This window comes from Mus musculus, chromosome 7 (assembly GCF_000001635.26).
Source record: "Mus musculus strain C57BL/6J chromosome 7, GRCm38.p6 C57BL/6J".
Classification (NCBI taxonomy): Eukaryota; Metazoa; Chordata; class Mammalia; order Rodentia; family Muridae; genus Mus; species Mus musculus.
The window spans coordinates 110,320,230-110,344,811 of record NC_000073.6 but is presented as its reverse complement, the minus strand read 5'-3'; the positions used below and the strand labels follow the sequence as shown (position 1 = coordinate 110,344,811).

Here is a 24,582-nt window from a genome sequence, read left to right as displayed (position 1 = left end):
CGTTGGGCAGGCACTGCTCCTTCAGCAGTCCCTTAGTTACCCTGTGTGAGAAGAGCCCCGGTTTCCATTTTCATTTCAGCCTCCTTTTTGCTCTTCTCTTTTCATATTCCTTCCTTTGACGTGCAGTCTTAGTGGTGGGTTTACTTCTTGTATCCATTGTGCACGTTTCCTGATGTAATGACAGGAGTTGAGATGGTCATCATCTTTTCTTCAGATCACTATATTTATCTGCAAGGTGATGGATTATAAAAAGAGTATATATCCTTTTTTTGTATAAAAGCCACTTAAGAAAATGTGAAGATATGAATAACGGTTTTTGACTTGAAAGTTTATCCTTGAAGTAACTATTTCCAGGATAAATATTTCAAATATTTAAGATTAACTTTGCCAAGTTTACATAGCAAGCAATCTATTTAACATTGAACCATTTCAGTGCAACATTGGTTGACTGTATATCTGTATCTCATATACTAAGCTGAGTGTAAGGCTACCTTGAAAATAAGCTATGCCATCCCCAGACCCACCTTAAGCATCGCTTTCCCGTCCCTCTGTCGTTTGGTGTGAACAGAGTAACTTTGTGTCTCATGAGAGTAGTGAGTCACATCACTCCTTCACTGGCACAGTCCTCTTAACCACTTCTTGACGGGTCCAGGGTCACATGGTCGGACAGGTCACTATATATTGAAGGTTTATTCTATTTGAGAGATTGAGGCAAGAGGATTACTCTAAGACAGTAATCAGATTCTAAGTCGCTTGGTTATAGCCTAAGACCCTGTCTAAAAAGTGTATTTTAGTTATATTTAAATTAAAATTGCAGTCCTACTTTGTGATATTGAATAAACCAACAAACCTTATTTCTTAGTGTTCTCATCTTTAAAATAGAGATTACTAGATAGTACTTAGGATAATTGTGAGAAATACATAAAATAATAAATGTAAAATACGTAGTAATTAGATCTTCATAAGAGTTCAATAAATTATTATATTAGTGCTTAGTAATTATTTAAAAGGGAAGAAAATGCTTTTAAAGTGCAGTGATTCTCATTGACTGTCTTACTTCTCTATTGCCTTGACAAAGCACCATGACCAGGGCAAGAGTTTATGTGAGGCTTACAATTCCAGAGAGTGAGTCCATGGCCACCATGGCAGGGAACATGGCAGCAGGCAGGCATGCAGACATGGCACCGCAGCAGTAACTGAGAATCAGAGCCCACCTTCAGTGACACTCCTCCTTCAACAAGGCCACACTGTGATCCTTCCTTCCTTCACCAAGTAGAGACTAAATATTCAAACATAGGAGTTTGCTCTTTGTAAGGGGTACAAGTGGGGCATCCTCATTCAAACCAGCACACTAACCTAAGGTTAGAAGCCATCTGCTGTCTGGGCCAGTGCCTTTCAAACTTTTCTAATCATAATTCATAACAAAACCTGTAAATCTACTATATATATGTATGTATATACACACACACACACATATTCCTATAATCTTAAGCTACAATGCAAAATGTATCTGTTCTAAGACTTTTTTTACAAAGTCAATATTCTTCTATACCACATGCAGCAAGCATAAAACTTTTAATTATAAACTGTTTTTAAAGACACATTAATTTGACATAGTGAAGTTATTCAGAAACCATAAAGGGGATCCTACAGTTTGCAGAAATTTGCTACTATAAACCCTTTGTTGGTATTAAATATCCAAGGTGTCTAAAAATCACTTGGGAAATCTAAGTAGCCCTTATTAGCACTAATGCAGTAAGACCTTTGGTAAAATTACTTAAAGTTGGGACTCCAGTTCTCAAAGCCGTCTCTGGCCCCATGACAGTAGCAGACCATTCTATCATTGCTGACTTTCTTCCAAGAAAGTGCTAATAACTGTATTTGGAGATATGCCTAATATCTTTGTTTAATACTATTCTTTTCACTTTTTGAGTGCAAAAGCTTACAGTATATTGGTTTGTTTAAAAAAAAAATCAACAAATACTTAGAATGCCTGCAAATCAAGCTCTCAGCATAGGCTAGAAGAACAGACATGATTAGGTCACTACTGTTGCCAGAACCTGATCCTTTAGAGAAAAGAATATCCGAGTAATCACAGTGCAACGTTAACAGAGTTCAGATAGAGCTTCCTACAGCTCTTGATGGTCTGAATGCCTTTGGAGAAGTTAGCAGAGTATCTGAATCTTACAGGGTAGATAGATGGTTTTCAAGTAAAGAGATGGGAGCAAACAGCCTCGGCAGAGAGCCCAGCACACAGAGTGAAGCCCTGAGGGAGTGGCTCCACGGCTCAAGCCTCACTCGATTCATTTGAGTGCCACAGTCCCAACAGCAAAGCCCAAACTGTGGCAGAGCAAAAGCCCTTAGCAATGCACCGTAGTCCTTGGTCCTTGCAGAGGTGCTGCCTGTCTGCAGGTAGCCAGAGCTTGTGCAGCCCATACTTGGGTGTCCTTTGGCTATCAAGGCCATGAGTGTCTATTGTTGCTTCCAAGGGTGTGAGATAGGAATGAAATCACCTCCAGTGATTTTTCTTTTATCATATTATGAGATCTTGTTATGCAACTTTGCTTTGTAAAGCTAACAATGTTATTAGTGATTCTGAACACATAATTATTTCCCTTAGTTGACTGGGATAGTTCCTTTGTTGGGGAAATGACGTAACTACTCACCATGTTTGTTATGACCAGGTAAAGTTTGCCATAGTCACAAAACACTTTCTGTAGAATGAAAAAGATATTACTCAAATTACAAAAGTATTATCTCAAATACTGCCTATCATTTTGGTGCAAATAAGAATTTTAAGAGAAGCCATTTACTTCAGCCATCACAAACTTGTATTGGTGGTATTATGTATTGTCACAGGATCATGAATTTTTGCTGCTTGTAACTTATTTATGAAAAATAAATGTAATTTCTGAATGCACAGAAGAAAAGGAAGAGGTGTGGCAATGCCTAATGCTGTCCTGCAGAAACGCGCTCAGTTATCCCAAATGGTTGCCAGAGCTTCGCTGTTCCCTTGGTTGAGGGCCTTGCTCAGAAAACAAATGTGTGGGACAATACATGGTGGTTGTTACTCTCTGCAACATGAGGGCCAGTGTACTCCTAATACTGACACATGCCCCAAATTCCTTACTTTTGCTATATAGACTTACTTCTGACCGGCAGTCTTCAAAAGCTTGTTCCATTTGGTATAATGTTTTAGTGGCCCCGTCTGCTGTGCTGTCCATTTCATTGCGCTTACAGTGTTTCTAAACAGGTGCTGAGGATTCGTCCAGTAGGCACTCAGTTCATCTTTTGTTACTGTGAAGCTTTCTGTGTGTTAATTAAATCTACTTGTATTCACATTTACCTCCTATGTTAACCTTAAAAACTAAACATTCTTCTCTTACTTGATTGCTACATTTGCTGCTGTATACATTTCATTTCTCCTGTCTTTAACTTACCTACCAGTGCATGGGTACAGAGACAAAAGTTTCACTCAGTCAAATCCCAAATCTTCAGCTAAGGAACCAGTTCATAATCAAGGTACTGTATTTGTATTATGTGTGCTAGTGTGTCACTTTTTAAAATCACCTTCTCATAAAAGTGAATGCTACAAGTAAATGTTCATGTTGTCCAATTATATCCTTTCTCCTCATTTGTATTATGACAGTCCTGTGATTGCATTTAAAAACCATTCATTGCCATACTGCCTGAGATTACATGTCCTCCATGTTAGGCAGAGCTCGCCTGCCCTATCCTTGCACACTGGCGTGTTAAGCTGCACAAATGCTGATAGAGAAGGCAGCATGGCGCTGTTGAGGCAAAGTCAGGCATCTAGAAACAACGAGATATTATCACTGGGGAAGATTCTGAAATAGCCTTTCCAGGTTTACACAAGAAAACCCAACTTTGGGGAGGTCTTCACCCCTTAACCCATCTCTGCAGCCATGTGTGAAAGGTTCTGTTACTTTAAAGATGCTGCACTTGGAATAAGTATAGTCCTGTTTGGATGTTTGATATTTTAATCACTTCAGACACAGAAGTCCTTGATTTTTTTTTCTAATTAATATAAATTAGGTTGGCTTATACAACATGACTCTTTGGTCTCCTTACTATGGGTGGACTCTCTCTTAAAAGATATCTGCTTCTGACCATATATTTTAACTCCTAAATTAAATGAAATGCACATTACTAAATTTGTATATTTTTTCTAGTTTTTATGGAGACTCTATAAAAGAATTTTAGTTGTTTAAAATTAGGCCATTTTTTACCTAACCAGATTTGCATTCTATACCACGCCTCTGACTTTAGAAGAATTCTTACATTTTTAGTTTACCTCATGCTATGGTTTCTGTTAAACTGAATATAGAATCAGAAGAGCAGTCCTCCTGTGAGTCCCGAGAGCCGCAGAGACCCTGTGCTCCTCCCACCCTTCCGGTCCTGCCTGCACTCTGCTCCCTGCAGCACACACTCTGCTTGTCTCTCAGATTTGCTTTAAATGCCACATTTATAATGACATGAAATGAGACACAAATGATTTCTTAAGTTCTTCTAAACTTAAGACAAAGTGATTTTTAAACTACTGTATCAAATAGTGTTTATATTGAAAAACAGATGCCAAATGAGTGTTATGATCTGTGGCTTAGATTGATTGCCCCTTAAGATTAAATTATGTTACACTAAAACTGTCCCCAGAGCATGTGTCTTACTCAGCCGCATCTCACATCATCTCATTCTGTTTTCTTGGCTTTTGTGAAGGCGTATGGGCAAGTCTTCGTTCCAGCACCCGTTTGATCAGCTCCCCGACATCCTTCATTGATGTTGGTGCCAGGCTGGCAGGCAAGGACCACTCAGCCTCCTTCAGTAACAGTACCTACCTACAAAACCAACTCTTGAAACGACAAGCCGCCCTTTATATATTTGGTGAAAAGTCACAGCTACGGGTAAGCTTTTTCTCTCGCTTAGAAAACATGGGAAAAGCCAAAGGCAGCTTATGAATCCTATCACAAACTAACTTTACCATAAGTTTTTATAGCATAATTCCTAACCTAGATGTAATAATCGCAAAAAGACCCCACCTTAATTCTAAGCCACACGTGATGGTGCCGCCACACCTGTAATCTCAGGACTTGGGAGGATTAGGAGTTCAAAGCCAGCCTCCACTTATGAACTAGAGAGACAGCTCAGTCAGTAAAGCAGTTCTACCCAAGCCTGAGGACGGAGTTCAGTCCCCAGTGCCCATGGTCAGAACTGGACGGCCACACATTCCTACCGTCTTAGCACTGCAGAGGTAAAACAAGAAAATCCCCAGGGCCAACAAGGTTCAGGTTCCATTGAGAGACCCTGTTTGAAAAAAACAAGGTGAATTGGGGTGGAGAGATAGGTCAATAGTTAAAGTGCTTAACATGCAAAGCGAGGCCCCAGAAACCCACTTAAATGCTGGATGGGCATGGCAGCCTGTCTGTGATTTCAGCCTGCCAAGACAGAAGCAGGATTCCCAGGACAAGCTGCTAGCAAGACTAGCCATATTGGGAGCTCTGGTTTGATTGGGAGACTCTGCCTCAATGAATTAGGTAGAGGAGCAATTGAGAGTGAATCCTGATACCATCCTGAGCCTCCCTCCGTGTGCTCACACACATACACATAAATGGAAAAAAATGGAAAAAGAAAAAAGGAAAAAAAGTACTTGGCTTCTGAGGAACTGGTCCCAAGCTTGACCTGTGTGTGGCCTCCACACAACCTGCATACATGTGCTTGTTCACTCTGCATACACACATATTCCCATACACAGGAGTATGCTGCACACCATAAAAGAGCCAATAAAGGTTTTATTTTTTAAATTAGTTCTGTTTATTTTTATACATACATACACATATATATATATTTATGTGTGGATAGATATGTGTGCATTTTATTAGCTGTGAGAATGAATATTCATAGTCTTTTAAAAAAATAAAGGATATCAGGAAGTATAAATACAGAAGGGAAATAAGGCTTATTTAGGTTGCATGTCCCACCATCTTCCTCTAGTTCCCACAGACATCTGTACGTGTAAAACACACGACCTTTATCCTTTGACCTGTTAATACAGAAGACTGCAGAGTGGCAGAGATTACAGGACTGAATTTAGAGGCAAGGGGAGATAAAGCCTTGTTTTTTTAAGGAACATTTTCTTCAAACTTTTCAAAACTGTATACACAGAGATACGGGTTTTAAGATTAGATAATTCAAAAATATCAGCTGCTAAGGAGCTTTACTCTGTAAGCTCTCGTAAACTGTAAAAATAGCACCAGTAATTTCTTAAATTTAATGTTTTCTAAGTCATGCGTTAAAAAAGTAAATGTTGAGCTGGCCCAGTGTGTAAAGGTACTTCTTGCTACAAAGACCAGTGACCTAAAATCGACCCCCAGAACTCACATAACTGGAGAGCACTAACAACTTTAACCTCCAAACAAGTGTTGTAGTGTGCGCCCATCCTGCCCTACACACACACACACACACACACATATGTACACAATCAGTCAATCAATGTGTGCCCATCCTGCCCTACACACACACACCCACATGTACACAATCAGTCAATCAATGTGCGCCCATCCTGCCCTACACACACACCCACATGTACACAATCAGTCAATCAATGTGGGTGTTGTGCTTTGTTTTGTTTCTCTTGTTGTTGTTTGTTTGTGGAAGTTGTTTGTTTGCTTTTTGGTTGTTTGGGGGTGTGCTTTCTGAGACAGGGTTTCTGCATGTTGCCCTGGCTATCCAGGAACTCAGGCTATAGGCAAGGCTAGCCTCAACTCAGAGATCCACCTGCCTCTGCCTCTAAGCGCTAGGATTAAAGGCATGTGCCATCAAGCAAATAAACGTGATTTTTTTTCAGCTAAAATAATATTTCTGTCAACATAGATAGAGGAAGTAGAAGCATCTGTTAGTTCAGAAATCTCAAAGTCTAACACTGAGCCGTCGAGACGGACCTTTGGCTGAACCATAGAGCAGAGTCTGTATGCAAGCTGCTCTCAGCAGGAACCCACTTGTTCAGCCTTGTAATGCCATTGACTGAGTCATCTCTGCTGTAACCAGCTGGCATGGCTAACTCTTTCCCCACTACCTAGACAGTTGCAACCAATTAGTCACCAGCCTGAAGGGTAGAAGCCATGAAACCTTTAGGTCATGCTCAGTTTTAAAATTTGTATACATGTCTTTTGACACAGAAGTTAATTGTATATCTAGAAAATAGAAATTGAACTTTGTTCAACAGCATTCATGGCACCAGGACAGGCTTATTTTTGTACACTTACTTGATCTGAGTTTCCTCCCAAGGTTAGGCTATGTGGAGACTCGCCTCTGGTATTCCCTTTCTGTATGGGATCTCACAGTAGCTTTGTGATGGTGGATATTCAATAAGAAAGGCAAACCACTTAATCTTTGCTTCCCTCCTCCCGTTTCTCCTCTCCTTTTTCTTACAGTAAGTCTTATATGTGTAATATCATAGCTATCATTTGGGATTTTCAGTTGCCACTATTTTGGATACTTCATATCCCAACAAAGGAAGCAGAAAAGAAATTGAACCCAGGTCCTCATGCCAACTTACAAGGCAAGCACTTTACCAACTGAGCTATTCCTGCAATCCTCTTTTTTTTTTTTTAATTGTTTTGTTTTTTTGAGTTAGGGTCTCTATTATGTATCCCTGGCTATCCTGGAACTCACAGAGATCTACCTACCTGCCTCTAAGTGCTAGGATTAAAGATCTGCACCACCACACCCAGCCCCTTGTTTAAAATTTTAATTGGACTTTAACAAAAAAAAAAAAATCAAACATCTAATGGGTCAAATATATATGTCCTTTGCAACAGTTTTTTTAACTTTTTAGTAATTTATTGTTTATGTCCATTGAACTCAGGTCCTCTGGAAGAGCAGTCAGTCTCTTAACTGCTGTACCATTTTTAACTTTTTAAATTGTAGTCAATAGAACATTTAGCATCCTAACCATTTTTTAAGTTCATAGTATTAAGTACATTCACATTGTTATACAACCAGTTTCAAGAATACAGTTTTGCTCTTTGAAAAACAGGTGACCCAGTAGATATCAAAGAGAGAAGAGGCTAAAAGAATGATTTGTTCTTCGCCAGGAGAAGTTAGAGGTCTTTTTAAGACTCTACACCTAGACAGCAAGATTATCAACCTGAAATTGCATCCCTATGTCTGTGTCATTCTTTATGGATAAATATGAAGCTAAGGATGAAGCTCTGTTAGTAGAGTGCTTGCCTTGCGTGCACACAACCCTGGGTTTGATCCCCAGTCCCACCTAAGCCACGTATGGTAGCACATTCCTGTAACCCAGCACGTGGGAGCTGGGAGCAGGAGGGAAGTGCAAGGTCATACTCAGCTCAGCTTGCAAATGTGAAGCCAACCTGGAAATCTGAGATCCTGTCTGTAAGAGCGTATGTGTGTTTGTGTCTGTCTGTCTGTCTGTCCTTGAATGCACATGTATGAGCAAAAGCTCACACCTCACAGTATAAATTACACATGAAATGAAAACAAAAGGAAGGGCATGCAAGTAACCATAGGTGATGTATGTTTTATGAAAAAAAACAAAAATCAAGAAATATTCATTTTATTGTAGGAAAAATCTTAATGACTTAAAAAGTAACCGTAATGCAATGAGATCATAATTTTTCTTTCTTTCTAAATATTTATCTTTTATACTTTTATAATGAGTATTTGCATAATAAGAAATGTAGTGTATATTACCCTCCAGTTAGCAGTGCGTATCCTGGGAAATGACGTCCATGCCATGGAGTTAACCATGTTGCCCTTTTGTCACTGCTTCTCCTTTGGCTTGTTTGGGTGTTTGTGGGGGTTTTGTTTTGTTTTGCTTTGTTCATTTTCCCTGAGACAGGGTTCCTCTGTGTAGCCCTAGCTAAACTGGAACTCACTCTGTAGACCAGTCTGGCCTTGAACTCAGAAATCCACCTGCCTCTGCCTCCCGAGCACTGAGATTAAGGGAGTGTGTGCCACCACGCCTGGTGGTTCTTAAAACCGTAGGTTCATGACCTTAGAATTGCCTTGTATTTGGTGTTAGATACCGCATCAACTTCAGCCTAACAGTCTCTCAGGTTCTCAGAATGACAGCCTTCCTGAGCTAAGCCATCTAGCCCTGGAGAGCACTCACCTGCCGTTCAAGACAGCCGCTAGAGCCAGCTGCACAGGAGAGCCACACACACTGGCCTCTGCATCCACTGCTGCTGTTACAGCTCTTAGGCATCAAATGAGTGTCGACTACTAAGCATTTCCCTGGGGAAAGTTTCATTCTTTTATCTTAACACATTATCTGCCTAATTCTCTGTATCTTCATATTCAGAGCTCAAAGGTAGAATTCGCTTTCAACTGTGAGTTTGTTCCTGTTGAGTTCCATGAAATCCGACAAGTGAAAGCCAGTTTTAAGAAGCTGATGAGAGCTTGTATCCCAAGTACCATCCCTACAGACTCGGAAGTGACATTCCTGAAGGCCCTGGGAGATTCTGAGTGGTTCCCACAGGTAACATCAGAGAAAACTTGTTGTGTGACTCAGAGAACACCCCAGAGTGAATACCACATCTGAGAAGCCTATTTTCTCCCGCTCTTCCTCATTCCCCTTCGTCATGTGCCCTCTGTAAAGGCTTCTCGGTTCTGAGACACTAGGGCCGATGTTATGTGTGAAGAGGGCAATTCTGGATCACCTGGGGTTTTCTCTGTATGATAGAATGTGGCACATCAGGTTCTTTTGATGCTCGAGAAAATCAGTCATATGTTTTCTCCTGTGCTGTTCCCAGGTCCACACAGATCGGGACAGAAGGTGATCTCTGCTTGACTGCACACGCCTTTACCTGTTACTCTCTCACCTCCTGCCCTTTTCTCACTTATGCCTTTTCTGTGTCTCTAGATTTTAGATTCACCCACACACTATCCATCAAATACTAGATACTTCAAACCTACCTCAGGTCTAGGAAAACTAGATATCCATCTTCAATAGCCAAATCACCCTGAAGATATTTCTAATTGAACTCTTATTGAGAAATTAAGTGAAATGTGGTTTGCCAACACACATATGCCTACATTCCTTCAAACCACAGGAAGGAAGATAGTTATTACTTGCACATTGTAGACAGCAATGCCAGTTTGCAGAGAGCATCATCGCGTCAGTGTAACCTGCTGTATGTGTACTCCTGTTCCCTTCTACACAGTGGGAAACTCTAGTTCCTCTGATGTCTAGTTTCAGTGTGTCTCCAAGCACCCTTCCTGCCTGACCCTCCCCGCGCTGGAGATCAGACTCAGAGCTCCATGCACAGTAGCAGACATTTGTCTCTGAGTTACAGCTCTAGCTCCCCCATCTCCTTACCTAGACCTGTTCTGTCATAGTCAGTGAAGTAAATAGTAAAGACACCAAGAAGTGATGTCAGTACCCAGGGTAGTGATGCTATCAAGGCACTTAAACTACAGAGAAACATATCCGCATGTGCACTGATGATAGCCATGTATCAGCGTGTGCTCACTACCCTGAGGCAGCGTAGGATACTCGTGAGTGCCCATGGAAGTTCACCGGTGCTTTGCTCTGTCCCTAAGCTATGAGTCCCAGCTCTCATATACATTTCTGACTCATTCTGTTCCTTGATAGACAGTGGACCTGGGCCAGAGATTAAATGCTAAAGATAGGTAGTACTGCTCTTTTAATTGTGTTACTAGCATGTTCTCCCAGAACACTGGGCTAATAGCTGTGTGGGAGGAAAGAAATGAGGACCCTTCTCTATTCCTTGCTCCTGTCTTTAAAGTAGCCCAAGTCTGTTTGAAATGTGGGTTTTACATCAAAGATGGTTTTTTACTGCATGTTATGTCATATCCTGCTCAAAGTATTTTTTAAAACCCAAATTTGGGACATTTGGTTTTGAACTCTGTACTGTTTATACTCCCTAATGAATTATTCAGTGTGGGTTTTTGAGTCGGTTGGCCTGGAGTTAGAAGTTAAACTGAAGCACCAGGTATGATGGTGCATGCCTTTCATCTCAGCACTTGGGACAGGGCAGGCAGATCTCTGAGTTCATGGCCAGCCAGGGCTACACAGAGAAACTTTATCTTGGGGGGGAAAAAAATGGAGGAAGAAGAGGAAAAGTAGAAGTAGTTGTAGTGGTTGTGGTTGTGGTAGTAGAAGTTGTTAAGCTGTGGAGATAGCTCAGCCATTAAAGGCTAGACTCACAACCAAAAAGCTGAGCACAAACAGAAGTCTCTTCCTGTGCAATACACAATATAAACAAATATAAGTGTCTTTTTAACATAATTTCCTTACTCTAAAGTCCAGCCTTGTAAAAGTGTAAATGCAGTGTTTATAGCATATTCCCAGTGTTTCACGGCCATCACACTAGCATGAGAAAACATTGAATCTCTAAAACAGAAATTATCATCATGGAAAAATAAACCTTAAGTTGTATAACAAAGACCAATTAGAAACTCTGCCTTTTCCACTTCAAGGACATTGTACCCGGCCATTTTATTTGTATTATATTTCATTTAATACCTTAGGTTTTTGTTTATTAGCACTTAATACCCCTAATATGACATTCATTGTAAATATGGTATATTTTTATTATATCCACACTTTGTTACTCTCATTGTTTCTCTCCTACCCTGCTGATTCCTTCCTTCTTCCCTTCTGTGAACCCCCTTCTATTGTCGTGGTTGTGGTTTTGCCTTTGGTAATCCAGTGAATTTCATTACGGTTGCACGGTAAGGGCTTATTTACACGGCCATGGGAACCTAACTCACTCCACTGAGGAAAATGTCTCTTCCTCCCCCGGCACACCTACAGCTCTTGCGTGAGGGTGGGGCCTCATGAGATCTTCCTCCCTCTGGGATAATAGGTTGATAGGTTCAGTCATGGCCAAAGCTCATGTCGGTAAGCACAGCTGCTGTGAATTCACAAGTACAGCAGCCATGTCATTTCCAGAAGACAGGATTCCATAACTTTTCATCTCTTCCTTCAGGATCTGACATTCTTTCTGTCTCCACTTCCATGATGTTCCCAGTGCTTGGAGGTACAATACAGATGGTCCATTTAGAGCTGAATATTAAACAGTCAATTATTCTCATCACTTTTGCCAGTTAAGTCCCGAGAGTTAACACTGCCAACTACAAAAAAAAAAAAAAAAATCCTTAAATAAAATATCTAATTAAAAAAAAAAAAGAAAAGAAAATATCCAATAAAAAATTTGAAGAAAAAAAAAAAAAAGAAGCAGCATCCTGACTCCTGACCAGAGCTGATGGCAACACTAACTATGGGCGTGAGCACAATTATTTAGAAGGCAGTTTGGCAGATATGTCATGGTTACTTAGAAAAACAACAGTAGTAGCCCTCCCACTAAGACCTACGACCTCTCCAGCCATGGGCACTTACCCAGGTTTATGGGACCAGCCATGAATTCCCTCCTGTGGAGCAGGCCTCAAATCCAGTCAGGGGCAGTTGGTTAACACTCTAATGGAATTGCCACTATTGTGCCAAGAGGCATATCTTGCCTGTCCAGTTGGTCGTGTTACACACAGAGACCACAACGGACTAAGACTATAAAGGATAACACTCCCCAGCCTGCATGACACTTCAAGTACTATGAGTGCTAGCCAGGAGGAAAGACTTCCCCGCTCAGTCCTGCTTGATTTCTCAGTGTTCTAGAACCAGAGAAGTTAATGTCTTCAGCAGCAGGATCCGACACATTTTTAAATATATCTGCCTGGGCTAGAGAAATGGCTTAGTAGTTAAAAGCATGTCCTGTTCTTGCAGAGGGCCCTGGCACCCCCTTTGCATGATTTACAGCTGTCCATGAATCCAACTCCAAGAGATGGGACACCTTTGTCCTGCACAGATACCTGGCAGACACACATGCAGCATATAAATGTATTTACAAGTAATAAAATAATAGTTTGCAAATGAAGAGTTATAGAGATGGTAGTTAAGAACACTCATGACTCTTACAGAGGCCCGACATGGTCTTACAGCATTTGTGAGACTTTTAATGCTATCAGAAATAAACTATCCAATGTATTAAAATATGTAAGTCTGAACCATTCAGAATACAAAGAAGGTTGTAAGGATACCATTGTCAAGCTGTCCCTTGAAAATAGGAATGTTTGGGGAAGATAGAAATCATTAATAATACAAAGGAGCTTTGTTTAGTCAGTGGTCATAGCTCATAATGCAGAATAAACAAAATAATAAAGAAGCAACAGTATGGAGCTGGAGAAAAAAACTCAGTGCCTAAAATTACTGGCTGTTCTTTCAGAGGACCTGAGTTCAAATCCCAGCACCCACATGACAGCTAAATTCCATCTATAATTCCAGTTCCAAAGAATCCAACAGCCTCTTCTGGCCTCCACAGACACTAGGCACTCAAGTGGTACACAGACATAAATCAGAAAAAAATACCCACAGCCATAAAATAAAATGAAATAATAGAAAGATGTGGTCAGTAGCCCCACTGCCATGGCTCTTCCTCAGGGCTGACTGACACATGAGAATTGGGACTCGGGCCCTGGCTTCATAACTTGAGTTATTATTTCCATCTATCAATTATTTGAAAAGCAGTTAGGGGAATTGCTGTCCCTTTGGTGCCCATGAAGTGGATTAATTGGTGCTAAGAAGTAAGAAATATATTTCCATTCTTATATCTCTCCACTCCCCTGAAAAATGTAAACCAGAAACTACCGTTTTGCCTTGGGAATTGTGATATTTGTAAGACTTTAGAGTACTTTGAAAAAAACAGCAAGAAGTGTTAGAGCAGACACTGTTAATCTAAAGTTATTTTGAGGATGTTAATGAATAGAGGCACTTGTGCACAGGCCTAGTGACCTGAATGTAGCCTGACTCTGCAAGGTAACAAGAACTGGCTCCCAAAAATTGTCCTCTGACACATGCCACAGCGTAGAACACACATGCCTGCACTTACACACATACACTCATAAAATAAATAAGTGAATGAATAAGTCCCCATTTTATATTATGGAAAATTTAATTAGTCTAAAAAGTAAAATTCCCAAATTGAAAAAAAAAAAAGGACAAAGTGTTTGCTCTAATTGAAGCCTTCTTTTCTCTCTCAGCTTCACAGGATAATGCAGCTGGCTGTGGTTGTGTCAGAAGTACTTGAGAATGGGTCTTCAGTGTGGGTGTGTTTAGAAGAAGGCTGGGACATCACTACACAAGTAAAGCGTTCCACATGGTTTTCAGTATTTTATATTTGTATTTCAATGTAGCTTTTACCTTTGGGGTTGTTGTATTTGATGACTAATGTATTTATAGACAGAGAAAAACCCACTGCTACCCAGCCCCTGGCAAGCTGTCGAACAGCACTGCCCTCTCATAGCTCTGGGTCAGCTGTTAGACCTTTCCCACGTTCAGGTGCACCACACTGGCTTGCAACTAGAGCCCTGACCTACAGGATGAAACGTGAGCCGGAGTCTCCTCCTGGCTTTCCCCAGCCTTTCTCTAGCTTTCTCTAAGCCCGTGTTTACTCCAGTGTGAAAAAGAAAATCTGTGTTAATATCAACAACATTAAGACATTAACCTACCCTGCCCAAGAGTAGGATAGGTTTGAACTGATTGCCTAGTATCATAGTCAACAAAATAGCCGGCTAAGGATTAAAATCTTAATTCTCTGAAAGAAAGTATGTAACAAAAGTAAATTTGGGGGGTTTGTTTTTACTGAAAAGTTTTTAAAACATACCTGATTGGCCATCCTGAAGCAGCTAGTCAGAATATTTGCCCGTCAGGTAACATTGCCTGTGAATTAGCTGTCATCAAAAGGAAGTGCAACAGGACTATGCTAGGTCTGACGTTAATGAGGTGTCCGTCTGCTCTTACCCTAGGTGACATCCCTGGCACAGCTACTCAGTGACCCCTTCTACAGGACAATCGCAGGCTTCCGGACGCTGGTGGAGAAGGAATGGCTCTCTTTTGGTCATAAGTTCAGCCAGCGCAGCAGCTTGGCCCTTAACTCTCAGGGCGGTGGCTTTGCTCCCATCTTCTTGCAGTTCTTAGACTGTGTGCACCAGGTAAGTGCATCGAGTTGAGTGATTGGACATGAAGAACACGCTGTGCTGGATACCTGCTGCCACAGCTCAGTCATAGGACATTCTGGGAATGGAGAAGAAATCTGCCCAGTTTCTGAAATTAGGAGTATTGTGCTGGCTGTTGAGCTAGTCTCCAAGTATGGAAATGAGCACTCTAAATTGCCATCTCCAAAGAAGGGAAGCACACATGGGCATGGCCCCCAAAGTATGGACTAAACAGAAATGCCACACATGGTCTTCCCAGGTTGGGTGGGCTCTACTACATGCATAGGCACAAGCGTTAGAGCTTTGAGAAACAAATGCTTAGTTCAGTGAAGTAACCAAACACAGCTGACAAAGAGGCTGCACTGTGTGTAAGCCATCAGATGCAGTGAGGGAAGGTGAGCACACAGTCCCCAGCTCTCCCAGCTTCCCAAGTGTAGCCGTTAGCTCCCTCGCTGAGGCCTTGCTCAGGATTGGAAGGAAGAGGAGGTAGCACAAAGCTTTCACCATGAAGACAAAGTCTGCCTAGAAAAGCGGCACTGACACTGCAGCCCTGTTTGGCTGCGTCGTCACCGGGAGATGAAGGCGCTCCCGTGTCACAGCTGCAGTGAGCCTCTGAGTGCCTATGGGGAGGAAAGGTGGAAGCGGTGTCAGAGTTGAAAGAGGCCAGATCGGCATATGATTATATCTTGTTGTTTTGTTTTGTTTTTTTTTTGTTCTATTAATTATTTACTTTTTAAAATAAGAGCTTTATTGAACTATCATTTATATACAGGTCACAAACTTAAATGTAAAGGTTTTCTTAGGATATTCTCAGAGTTGTAAGACTATTACCACAGTTTCAGACAGTTTTAACACCCAGCAGACACTCAGTAGCCATTAGCAGTGACTTTGCATCCCCCTGCCGTGCCACACACGTGGAGGCTGTGTCTGTGGTATCTCTCTTCTCTTTTTGGAAAAGAGCCCTGTACCATGGTCTTAGCCCACCTACCAAGCAACACGTGAACCAATTGTAACAGGAGAGAGCTTACACTTTGAAACTCTTTGCAAGAAATAGCATGTGGTTTTTGTTTGAATATTAGCCTTTTTATTTGTATTCCTTTTAGCAAATAGATGAGGGAAATATTTGGGAACAGTCATGATTGCCTGAGACCAGGACAGAAAAGCAAATCTCTTCACTCTTCTTTAGGTAGCCTTGAGATTGCTTTATTTTTTTTTATGTTTTTTTTTAAATTTTATGTATATGAGTACACTGTCGCTGTCTTCAGACACACCAGAAGAGGGCTTCGGATCCTATTACAGATGGTTGTGAGCCACCATGTGGTTGCTGGGAATTGAACTCAGGACCTCTGGAAGAGCAGTCAGTGCTCTTAACCACTGAGCCATCTCTCCAGCCCCTGTATCCTATCCAATGGTTGTGACTCATGTGTATCATGACTAAAACTTACCAAATTGATGTTTACACTGAAAAACATAAAGGAACTACATAGTGTTTACTCAAATATGAAAATAAGTGTAGCATTTCAGTACGCAGGCACTCCAGAGAAAGGAAACAGCAGCGGTCTTCTCGGGAAGACTTGCAAAGCTGGTGAGCAGATGATGCCAGACAGCTTGGCTGTCACTAGCATTCGGGCAGGAGATGGACCCACAGACACTGCAGGTCAAGAGGTGGACTGTCAGGCGAGTCCCTTCACTAACCACACGTGTCTGGTTGTCAAGTTTAAGAGTTAACTAAGATGATTTTCCCAGAAACTAACTCCAGTCTCTTGCTCTGAAAAGGGTTTTCATGACAGTTAAGGCAAAAAGGACTCTAGGGTCTAAGTGCAGGCTTCCAGCTGTCCCCATTTAGCCCCAGGTTTACCTGTATGCCCGCTGCTGGGTGCTGCTCTGTTAGATTCTGCACTCTGCTGCCCCCAGTGCCACTCTCCCTCCAGTCTCCTCCCCAGCCCTCTGCTGGATTGGCTTGGGCTTGGAGCAGTGTCCTTCGTTCTCCCTGTTCTTTTGGGGTTTGCTTTGGTTCTTTACCTCTAACCTTCTTTACTAGCTAGGCATGTGATGTACCATCTGTAATCCCAGCACTCAGAGGGCAGAGGCAGGAGGATTCCCACAAGTTATTCTAACCCAGCCTGGTTTACACAGCAAGTTCCAGGACAGCCATGGCTATATAATGAAACTATAATTTTAAGGGGAGAAAATTCATTATTTTCCTTTAGCAGAGGAATATTTCAGAAGAATAAGTTTTTGCAGTTGAGTTAAGATTAAATTAAATAAAGTGATAAATGTATTAAATCTCTGTGTTCGTCTTACCAAATTCGGTATAGCTAATCAATGTCTGTACAAATGTCATTCATAATTGATGAATATATAAAGCATACTGTCCTCCCATAGGACTATCATTGAACCCCACATACTATATTCCTTTCTTAGAATGTAGGTCTTCTGTTTTACTATTGGTAGTGAGGCGTAAGGATGCCGTCTGTAGGAGGTAACGTGCAGTCTCTGAGTTCCTTAAGCAAAATTAATCAGTGTGATTTGAGTAAAATTGGCCCCCATAGGCTCATAGGGAGTAGCACTATTAGGAGGTATGGCCTTGTTGGAGGAGGTAGGCTTTGTCAAATACTCAAGCGAGGTCTAGTGTGACATTCATTTCCTGATGCCTGCCAATCTGGATGTAGACCTCTCAACTCCTTCTCCAGCACCATGTCAGCTTGTGTTCCCACCATGACCATAATGGACCATGACCTCTGAAACTGTAAGCCAGCCCCAATTAGATGTTTTCCTTTATAAGAGTTGTCATGATCTTGATGTCTCTTCACAGCAATGACACCCTCAGACAATCAGTTTAACATAAACTACAATGAGGCATATGTTTTATGCCTGCTAGCTTTAGGATAAATTATAATAACCTGGCATAAAAGTTTAAATTTCTGAGACAGGGTTTCTTCTCTTCCTAGACCTGTCTCTCCTGGAACTCACTCTGTAGACCAGGTCGCCATCGAACCCACAGAGATTCTCTTGCCTCTGCCTCTGCAGTGCACCATCCTCCTGGCCAAAATCAGCTTTTAATGGAAGCTCAGATGTTTGCAGGTGAGAGCTTCATGACCAATACAGTGTGGCATTCGGGGTCTAAAGACTGGGCTGCTGTATCAGTCCAAGCTGTGTCATGCTAACAAAAAAAAACTTAAGTGAATTTTTTAAATTTGTCTGAACCTGCCTTTGACATAATACCTCATACGTAGTCATCTGAGTGTAGACAAGCCATGACAAAGGTCATGTGTTGCCTTAACTGTGATACTTTAGGGACTTGACCGCAATAGGTATCAACTTGGATGAAACAAATTCTTTCATCTCACAGAGAGATTGTTTATAATTTTGAAAACAGAGGAATCTAAGTAGTCTGTAGTTGACAAATAGCTTCTGACTCTTGCTGACTTAATGATACAGTAGTGTTTCACCCTCTCCTGTACACTGGTGTGAGGCAGTAGGAAATGCCTTCTCTGCTTGTCTTTCAAGTGAATGCTTCTGACTGTTATTAAATAATTTTAATTAGTGCTATCTTTAGACTTTTGGGTACACAAAACAGAGACAGACCCAACAACACTACAAAAATAAGTCCAAAATTTCACAGCAGCAAGCAAAACCTTCCTTCCCTGGATAGAATGTGCTCCCTTCTCATTCTAGAATTTATAACACTGAATACAAAAGGCAATTCATGGACATGTTCCAAGATATGTCTATTAGTATTAACAAAGTTACAAAGAAAACAGATGAAGCACCATTCTTAAATTAGAAATTCCTCATCATATAAAAAGCCGTTGTTTATGCCAGTATACCCAGGTGTCAGATGAAAAGTAATACTACATCACTGTTTCATAACAGCAACATCTGCAGATTTCGTTACTTGTAATAGGAATTGGCCTAACCAAATGATATTGTGACAGGATGCTTCCTTTCTTTGAAATAATTGAGCCAAGTCTTTCAAAGGGAAATATATCCAAAACATAAAAATGAAATTTTTACCTAAGTTTATTTTTAAGACACAATACCAGGGCCAACAAAATGGCTCAGAGGCTAAAAGTGTTTCCCACCAAGCCTGAGAACCTGGGTGTGGCCCCAAGGACCCATTGGTCAGTAAGTACCCACTCCTCTATGATGGCTTCAGACTCCACACACAAACACTAGCACAAGGACAACTGTTTCATGGGAGCCCAACAGAGATGACCACTCAAACAACAGTTTGTAGCCAATTGAAAGTCTTTGTTCCAGCCTGCTGGGACTACACTCAGTCGTTCGGAACCTAAGCATAGCCCGGAACACTTAGAGCAAGGCAAAAACAACATTCTGGTATCTCACTCAGCAGCTGCAGAGGAGATTTTATGCAAGCAAGCAATTTAACAGAAGCTAAGATAACCATTTAGCTGGAGGAAGAGGTTTACTCAAGCAGGAAGTTAACAGAACCTAAATTTGGTTAGCTGTGGCATCTTGACCTCAGATTCCTAGAATAGAGTTGGGTAATTTTGATCTCCATTAGGAGATCAGATTCTAATTAAACCTAAAATGGCCTCATCAAGAATACAAGATGAGGGCTAGAGAGATGGCTCAGTGGTTAAGAGCACTGACTGCTCTTCCACAGATCCCAGCAACCACATGGTGGCTCACAACCATCGGTAATGGGGTCTGATGCCCTCTTCTGGTGTGTATGAAGAGAGCAATGTTGAATATGTAAAATACATCTTAAAAAAAAAAAAAAAAGAATACAAGCTGAAGGAACCTCTGCAGTGCCCTGTCCTGTCACACCTGCACAAGCATACACACTAAACAGATAACTGTTTTTTAAAAAGCTACAGTACCAAAGGGGGAAACTGTATTTTCATTATGTCTCACTTTGAGAAGCTAACAGTGCTGACTGTGCCTTTAGCGTTTGTTCACATTGTGACTGGGCTCACCTCCGGCCTGAGGTAGTGGTGGTCCTCCTCACAGTTACTGTGTGCCAACACTGAAGGTCCTAACCCAAATGCAAACGCTGTTTTCCCCCTTTAAGGCCAGTTCCTTCCTTGTAACTTTATGTGGGGATCAGCACGGCTGCCCCCAGACATTGGTTATGCTAAAATTCATATATGCATATTGGTAAATAGCTGTAACTGATTGCTGCATGGTAGATTCAAGAATGATACCTGCTTCCTATACAACTGAAAACTGCTAAACTCCACATAAATCAAGTGGCTTTCAAACAAAGCAATTTTCCATTGTCTTTTAATATCATGAGGTTTAAAGCCTTATGTGAAGGGCTAGTACAGTGCAAAATACACCGTTAGGCCTTCCCAAATCTTACTTTGTACACTCACAAGTTATTGTCAGCTACTTACTGGTGATTAGTGTAGCTTAGCTATAGATCTCACATAGTGCCTCTGCACATAGAACTCTAGTTTGATATCTGTTAATACCTGAAACCAGAATCCAGGTTTGCTGCAACTTATTTCCATGGGGCTGATACTGTCTATGATTTGGATTGTAGATTATAATGGATCTTTTTAATTTTTACAAAGAACTTAGTGGTACATGGACAAAAAATATGACTATAAATTCATATTTCTCTAAATTCCATTTCAGATTCAATTCTTACTTATAAGTAAAGCTGGCAGGTTCTAATTCAGATGGAAAGTAAAACTCAAATGCCTAATGTTCAATCCTTTAACTCTGTACTTTGAATCTTTAGCAATATAAACACAAAAATACTGTTCAAAGAATTCAGATGATACCTCAGAGAAACCTACAATTCAGTATAATTAGTTTTCTGACTGACATTCTTATCATTCCAAACATGACATAAACAGGGTTAAATTGTTTGATGCACATGTGCCTTGATGCCCTGAAAATCTTGTGATCAATAATAAAAAATATTGATGAAGCCCAAAGATGCTCTTCAAGAGCAATAAAAATTGGTGAACCCCTAGCTAGGCTGACCACAGGGCAAAGAAGGGGGGATTAATTGATTACCCGTGATAGAAATGAACATCATGATAGTTGTGATATCAGTAACCAACCACCAATGCACATCTGTGACTCGGTCACTTCATTCTCAGCAGTTTATAAGAGAGATGAAAGCTTCAGTCTACGCACACACTTGCAACATACGCCTTCATAGCTTGTTCACATACAATAGCCAAAAACATGGAAAGGCTCCCTATCTGTCAACAGGCAAATGAGTAAGTTGTGGAGTATTGATACAGTGGGATACTGTCTGTAATAAGAGAATGAGCAGATAACGAAGCAGCATGGATTATTATCAGATAATTGTGCCTAGATTCCATCCATATCAATAACTGAAATAAGACACAGTCTCTCCTTAGAAAGCTCTGATGCCTGCAACTTCATTTGTAGTAACAAGGGGCAAGTGAGTGGTTTCTTGGGGAGTTTTCAAAGTTCTATTCTTCAGCATATTAAGTACCAGAATAGTTAGGAAAGACTTCACACAGGTGTGTGTGTGACACAGGTGGGTTCTAAAGAGAATAGTCATTGAGAGAAGTGTTCAAATGTCCCTCAAGCATTTCTGTGGAGTGAATTCTCTAATAGAGAACTGGACCTTTCTTCCTCTGGAAATGGTGACTTGGGATGGCCTCTGACTACTGAATGTTTGTTCCCATGTTTGCTGGACTAGTTTGTCCTTGCAGGCTACTCCATCTGAGCATACTGCAGTTTCTGCCTCCCCAGGATTCAGGAAGCCAGGGTCCATCCTCAGCTCATCCCCTTCACTGGCTACACAACTCTATGAATCACCAGGTCTCCGCATGTACACTAATTCCACCCAGAATCTTGAGCCAGAAAGCTTTGCTTGACATCAGAGGACAGGTCAGGGAGGAAGCCTAAAGTCTGAATGCTGCCTGAGAGAGGAACCAGAAGAGCTGGGTGCAGAGCTGGCTGTAGCTCTATGGTCCTGTGCCTGCCCGCTGTGCAGGGCCCTGCATTCACCACCAGAAGAGGAAACAGAGGCCATGCAGGGTGGTACACACCTCCATCTCATAGTCGAGAGCCAGAGGCAGGTGGAGCTATGAGTTAGATATGTTCTACATAGTGACTGGGACAGCCAGAGCTACAAAGTGAGGCCCTGTCTACTCAACCAAAAAGAAAAAGGAGAGGGGCAAAGCATTTGAGTGAGAATTACTGTTATTACAACATAGTCAGCAGGCACCTAACAAAGCAAGAAGGGACATTTTATTTTCCATTACAGGAATAAGAAAAGTATTACTAAATCTAATATCTTGTTTTCTTAAGACATGGTCTCAGGCTGGAGAGGGGGCTCAGTGGTTAAGAGCACATACTGCTCTACCTGAGAAACCTGACTTCTACTCCCAGAACCCACATCAGGTGGCTCACTACGAGCCTGTAACCCTAGCTCAGGGGAATCACACACCTCTGACCTCCGTGGGCACTTGCTTTCCTGTGTAAAACCCTCCCACACACACATACATATGATTAAAATAATAGAATTTTTTTTAAAACATAGGGTCTCACTATGTAGCCCTGACTATCCAGAAACTGCCAAGAGATCCACCTGCCTCCACCTCCCGAGTACTGGGATTAAAGACATGCACCTCCAAACCAGGCCAGAGGAACTAATTTTAATGTACAGTGATAATGCTATAAAATAATGTTGTCTGACTTGAGTTTTATTTAGTTACAACTGTAAACTGCCCAACTCTTCTTAGTCTTTCTAATTAGTTGCTTTTAAACTATAATCACAGGAAACCCATAGGGTCTAATTCCTGTATTTTCATTAACAAGAAAATCCATACTAGAGATGGATACAGTTCTAAGGGCTACACTCCCCAGGATTTAGAACATGTCAAGAAAGAGGCCCCATTATGTGCAGGCCCACTGTGTATACTTCAGATGCTTTTATTTAGCATTACTTAATAAGGTAAAAATGTAGTTCAATCAAAGAAATAAGAAAGTATCCTCTTGTGTGTGAGAGAGAGAGAGAGAATAAGAGAGAGAGAGAATAAAAGAGAGAAGAGAGAATATCACAGAAAACTAGGTGTCTAACCAGATGATAAACTTTTCAAGTGTTTATTTTTAATAGGTGTTTTTGATAGCTTCATACCTAAACACTGCATCTCCATCCCCCACCCCACCCCTCCAACTCCTACCTTATCTTTCCCTCCCAGGCTCATGATCTCTTATTGTTACACATATACACCTCTGTGTGTGTGTGTGTGTGTGTGTGTGTGTACATGTATATGTAAAGCTTACTGTGTTCCTCTAACCCTGTTTATATATACTCATGTCAAGAGCTGACACCTTGGGAGCCTACGACCTCTGGAGGAGCTCATCCCTGGATGAGACTGCCTCTGCCTCTCCCTCTCCCAGCAGCCACTGTGCTCCTGTAGCTGTGCATACAGGGTCCAGCGTGTGGAGTTCCCATCTGCAGGAGCTTGTCAGCTGGTGGTGTCAGCTGGTCTCGTTCAGGCGACCTTATTCATAGTTCATTTCTCCTGAATATCTAGAGGACACTATGTAACATAAAGCATCCAGTCCTCTGGCTCACACAGTCTCATGAGTCCATCTGTTTGTGTTTTTACACTGTTTGCCACACAACAAAAGCCACACGCTGTGTTAATTTATGTTTGTCAATTTTTTGGCACATTATAGTGTTGTGAATGGAGCTAAACAACATAGTATTAAAATTTGGGCCTAAAAGTTTCCGTTGAATGGTGTTACATGTAAATGGAGAACAACAAGGCCTGTCTTGTAATGTTGTAGAAATTATATAAGAAGCCCTAATCTAGTGTCATACATAGTAGGGACTCAAAAACCCTGCCCCTTCTCATCTCTGTAGTGGTGGGGGTTCAGCATTTGCCAGATGATGGCCAGAGGCCTTCTGCATATTTCAGCTAAGCACTCCATGGCGTGTCTTTTACTCTTCTGTTGGATGCTCACTCTTTCTTTGTTTGTATATTTCAGGTTCACAACCAGTATCCAACTGAGTTTGAATTCAATCTCTATTACCTAAAGTTCTTGGCTTTCCATTATGTGTCTAATCGCTTTAAAACATTTCTCCTGGATTCAGACTATGAAAGACTAGAACATGGTATGTATTTATATAGCCCTGTCCTATCCTTTTGTTAGTTGTGCGTGTTTTTAGTGGAAACGTCAATGGTGTAACTGATCCCAAGCAACTGAGTGTAGAGTGGTGGGAGCGCCTGCCCAGTTCCAGGGAGATCTGCTCTCCTACACCAGTTACAGCAAGTACTCGTTCTTGTCCTCCCTTTACAGAGTGAAACATGCTTACTATTAACTCCTAAGCAGTCCCACTGTGTGGGAGACATGTTTAATTCACATATTTCCATTCTTGTCCCTCTGGCAGGAAGGATCTGTCCATGGTGGCAGTTTGGGTAGCAGTGCATGCAAAAGGCTCCAAACCAAACACACACCAAGTAAAAGTCTAGCACCACCACTCACAGGCTTTACTTTGGGAAAGTGAAGGCCCTCACTGAGCCTCGGCCTCCTCATCTGTAAGGTGGGGACAGTGGT

At 41.4% G+C, this 24,582-nt stretch overlaps 1 protein-coding gene across 9 annotated transcripts in view; it reads left to right on the top strand.

The window, feature by feature from the left end:
• The window catches only part of Sbf2 (SET binding factor 2), a 306,924-nt gene that overhangs the window by 270,123 nt on the left and 12,219 nt on the right, over window positions 1-24,582 (top strand). For 6 of the 9 annotated variants that reach the window (XR_001785572.2, XM_006507927.3, XM_030242672.1 and 3 more), the window contains 6 exons: window positions 3,448-3,522; window positions 4,738-4,922; window positions 9,344-9,520; window positions 14,101-14,202; window positions 14,866-15,051; window positions 24,013-24,139. Coding sequence is in view for 8 of the 9 variants with exons in the window: in XM_006507927.3 (XP_006507990.1) it covers window positions 3,448-3,522; window positions 4,738-4,922; window positions 9,344-9,520; window positions 14,101-14,202; window positions 14,866-15,051; window positions 24,013-24,139 (852 nt within the window). In the remaining variant the exon portion in view is untranslated. The remainder of the gene's footprint in view (window positions 1-3,447; window positions 3,523-4,737; window positions 4,923-9,343; window positions 9,521-14,100; window positions 14,203-14,865; window positions 15,052-24,012; window positions 24,140-24,582) is intronic. The other 3 variants (XM_006507926.2, XM_006507925.2, XM_030242673.1) reach the window with 1 other exon arrangement.